The 3407-nt window shown below is 60.4% G+C and overlaps 2 protein-coding genes across 2 annotated transcripts in view; both read right to left on the bottom strand.

Moving 5' to 3' along the window:
* LOC127749421 (collagen alpha-1(III) chain-like) overlaps nucleotides 1-3304 on the bottom strand; it is a gene marked incomplete at its 5' end in the record, with an annotated part of 7916 nt that extends 4612 nt beyond the window's left edge. Inside the window, one exon of the mRNA XM_052267457.1 lies at nucleotides 2826-3304. Coding sequence (XP_052123417.1) covers nucleotides 2826-3304 — 479 coding nt within the window. The remainder of the gene's footprint in view (nucleotides 1-2825) is intronic.
* Nucleotides 1192-2539, bottom strand: LOC113205247 (uncharacterized). Its single transcript, XM_026420784.2, has 3 exons — nucleotides 2232-2539; nucleotides 1590-2006; nucleotides 1192-1515 (listed from the first exon to the last, which is right to left on the bottom strand). The coding sequence occupies exons 1-3, from the start codon at nucleotides 2364-2366 to the stop codon at nucleotides 1258-1260; spliced, it is 810 nt and encodes a 269-aa protein (XP_026276569.2). The 5' UTR covers nucleotides 2367-2539; the 3' UTR covers nucleotides 1192-1257.
* Nucleotides 3305-3407: the final 103 nt, after the last annotated feature.

The raw sequence follows: 3407 nt of genomic DNA, 5'->3' as shown, positions 1-3407 counted from the left end.
CCTCCTCCCTGGACCGCACGCGAGTGCGGCAGTGGAGTACAGTGTGTTCAGCCGTGTGTGCTTCGGAGCGCGCGGGAGAGGGGTACATTTTACCAATAAATATCAGGTCTACGCGCCCATTGTGTCTAGTAGTACCCAGCTATGCACCGGAGCGTGTGCCGTTAGTCTGTATTTTCGCAATACGACGCGAGACAACGCGGTGCGCCGCGCGTGTGTGGCGTTGTGGTTCTCACAGCGATGAATCAGTCGGGCGCGTCCTTTTATCGCACACGGCCCTCCTATCGCGTGCGCCGGTGGCCAATATCGAGCGAATATATCCACCGCGGCGGCACATCACCTGCTGATGCTGCATGCATCCGACGCTGGCTACGGTCCAGTTCCACCCTCCTAACACTGGTAAAATTGTGACGTGACAAGGTGTTTCTTGACTCCTATCCCTATCGCTCCTATCCGAAGAAAAACGTTTTTTGATAAAAACACTCTTTCTTGCAGGGATGCACGCTTGCTTATCCTAAGAGTGTGCGCAGGGGCGCGATAACAAGTTACACATGTCACGCTTGTTTTTCAGCGCGCCTACTCTACCGCATCACCCCGACCCCGACCGCACACGCGGGACAAGTCTTGAAAGTTTTCAAGAAAAACAGACAAAGAAAACAAAATTGGAATTAGAAGTACGGGGTTTGAGAGAGGGAGTTTGTCAAAACGGATATCCTGTGCTGCTGCTGTGTATATTTCCCCTTTCACTTTCCCTCTATCCCTCCGTATGTAGGGGCAAGGAGGGCGTACGTACGTGGTCGGGCGCGCGCGCTGGGCGCCCAGCCCATTAGGAGGGCCACTCAACCGGCGTGTGAATGGCCGCCCTGCCCGGCCCGGCCGCCGGGTCATCAAGTGTTTGCTTCATTATTCAACAACCGGCCGCCCCGTCCCGTCCCGTCCTCGGCGCCAAGGGCGGCGCGGCGGTCCAGGAGGTCCGGCCGCCCGGGGGATAAGGATTCGCGCGAGCCGCGGGGAGGAGAGGGGTGGGGTGGGGCGGGGCGGGGCGGGACGGGACGTGTGGGAGAAGACATTGTTTCCTCGTTTTTGTGAGCCTCGTACGCCAAAGAGGAAAAGGCAACATGTTTCGTCGTCCGGGGTGGTCTTCTCTGTTCTCGCGGAAAAGGGAAAGAAGGATAAACTTCCTCGTGCCTAGTGCGGGGAAACGAAAGAGGGGAGGGGGGCTCATCCGATGGGAGAGATAGGAAGGATATCCTCCTCGACTCACCGTCCGGCCACCAGGTTGTCGCTGTTGGCCTGCTCGATTCTGAAGTGCTGGCCCTCGTCGTTGGTGTTGTACGCGAACCTGTACGAGCCGTCCGGGTTGACGTCCACCTGCTGGAAGTCCACCGACGGCCTCTGCACGTCCACGTTGAGGCGGCGACCGCCCTGGCGGGCGATGCGGACCTCGTCCGTCGCCGTCTGCAGCGCCTCCATGGAGGCCTCGGCCTCGTCCTCTTGACGTGTGACGCGCACCTCCGGCTACAAACACGCAGGTCTTTCATGAAATTTCACTGTCGAAAAACAAATCTGTGCCCAAATAGTAAGTTACTTACACGCAGGGACGCCGCCTTCGCTTCGTCCCGCTTGGGGTTCCCGGTCGTTGAAGGGAAGTCCGGGTACTTGGCCGCGGTCTGAGGGGCCTCGGTGTTCGGGGGCAGCGGCGGCTCAGTCACCAGGGAGGGCGGGCTGGGCAGCAGCACCTTGGGGAAGGCTGGCGCCTCAAGCGGCGCCGTCGCGCCAGCGCCGCGACCCCAGACTTCCGCGGGAACTTCGGGGAATAGGGGCTGGCCCACGAAGTCGTCCGTCGCCGGGCTGGGCGTTGGTCTGGCCGTCGTCTTCCTCACGCCTTTCCTCGCCTTCCGCCTCCGCTGGCCGGACTTCCTCTTCTTCGGCTTGGGCTCCGGCGGCAGCTCGTTGACGGGCGCGGTGAGGTCAGGCGAGGCCTCCTCCCTCGGGGGCAGGCCTGCGGCCTGGGCGGGGCAACACAGAGACATGTGAAAAAAACACTTAAAATTTCCAGAAAAGTTCAATCGAGTTCAATGTTTTCTCAAAAAAAGAACAACATCTTTTCCATTTTTCCAGGAAAATTTGCTATTTTTCCCAAACGGCCTTCAAAACGTTACACGCGAGAAAAGGGGCGCTCGTCGACGATTTCCGAGAACGACGTCCTGGTGGCGCCGGAACTGAGCCCTTACCTTCCTACTGCGGGCGTTGCGGGCGGCCAGGGCCTCCCTGGACCGGAAGGAGCCATCGCCCTGCCGCACCACGCGTCTGTCGTCCTTCTTGAGGGAGGTGGACGACGGCCGACGGCGCACTCGCGGGCCCTGCATCAGCTCCACGGCGGGCGCGTGCAGAGTATCCTCTGCCCGCCGGCCCGTGGGGTACAAACGATTAGTGCGAAAACCAAGGCGGACGGGGCTGGAGTCTGGATATCATACCGAGCCCACAGTAAGAACCAGCACCACCCTCAGATTCCCACCTACCTTCAGTCATGGAATACACACTAGAGTAGGAAGTTTGTAATATGAACTTCAGCACAAATTTTGACGCGCATTCGTCATCTATAGGGATAAGAAGCAAATATACCGATTTTGAACCGAATCGTAGATTTACACCTAAGTCTCCTTGTTAGGCGCCACGGTCAGGGGCGAGCGTCAAGGCGTCAAGCCCACCCACGCCTGCGTGCGGTACAGTACAGCACCAGACTACAGAAGTGCGCAGGGTGGGCGCTTCTGAGAACATCCAGGCCAAGATATCAGGATATCTAACAAAACAAGCATGCGTCTTACCTGTACGACCCGTCGTTGTTCTGCACGATGGTGGTGCGCCCGCGCGGTGGGTTCCCGGGGCCCAGGTGGTAGCCGGGCGCGGGCACGTTGTCGGGGAAGCTGTTGATGACGTTGAAGCCCTTCTCGGCGCCGGCCTCGTACTGCACGACGTGGCGCTCGCCCACGTCGTCGATGTAGCTGTACACGCCGGAGACGTCACCGCGCGAGTCGGCGTCCTCCTTGCGCGCGTACGTCGGCGTCCTGAACGCGAACGAGTAGCTGGGGTCCTCGAGCGGGTCGAAGTAGTTGTCGTACTCGGGGCTGTAGCGGCCGTCGGGCGGGGGCCGGGGGCCGCGACCGCCGGCCTGGGACAGGTCCATCTTCCGGGCGATGTCCGTGCCGCGGGCCCTGAAGCCGCGCGGGCCGGCCGTGTAGACCGTCTGCACCGGCCGACCCTCCGCGTCGCGGTACCCGTACCTGCGCAACGGCAGAAACACGTTTTACAGGAGACTGGCGGCGGCCTTCATTCCCCACTTTGTTATTAAAATTTAGGACATCCCTAACATAGGGCAGGTGCTTGGTGGTGCGGGGGAGGGAGGGGGG

Source organism: Frankliniella occidentalis, unplaced genomic scaffold (assembly GCF_000697945.3).
Source record: "Frankliniella occidentalis isolate FOCC.00 unplaced genomic scaffold, Focc_3.1 Scaffold52, whole genome shotgun sequence".
Classification (NCBI taxonomy): domain Eukaryota; kingdom Metazoa; phylum Arthropoda; class Insecta; order Thysanoptera; family Thripidae; genus Frankliniella; species Frankliniella occidentalis.
This window is presented reverse-complemented; position numbering and strand designations above follow the sequence as displayed.

Excerpts from the sequence above, each read along its gene's own strand:
- LOC113205247 (XM_026420784.2), bottom strand. The coding sequence starts at position 2,366 with ATGCAGGGCCCGCGAGTGCGCCGTCGGCCGTCGTCCACCTCCCTCAAG. Across the intron at positions 2,007-2,231 it reads GCAACGCCCGCAGTAGGAAG|GCCGCAGGCCTGCCCCCGAG; the intron begins GTAAGGGCTCAG and ends TGCCCCGCCCAG. Across the intron at positions 1,516-1,589 it reads CGAAGGCGGCGTCCCTGCGT|CCGGAGGTGCGCGTCACACG; the intron begins GTAAGTAACTTA and ends GCGTGTTTGTAG.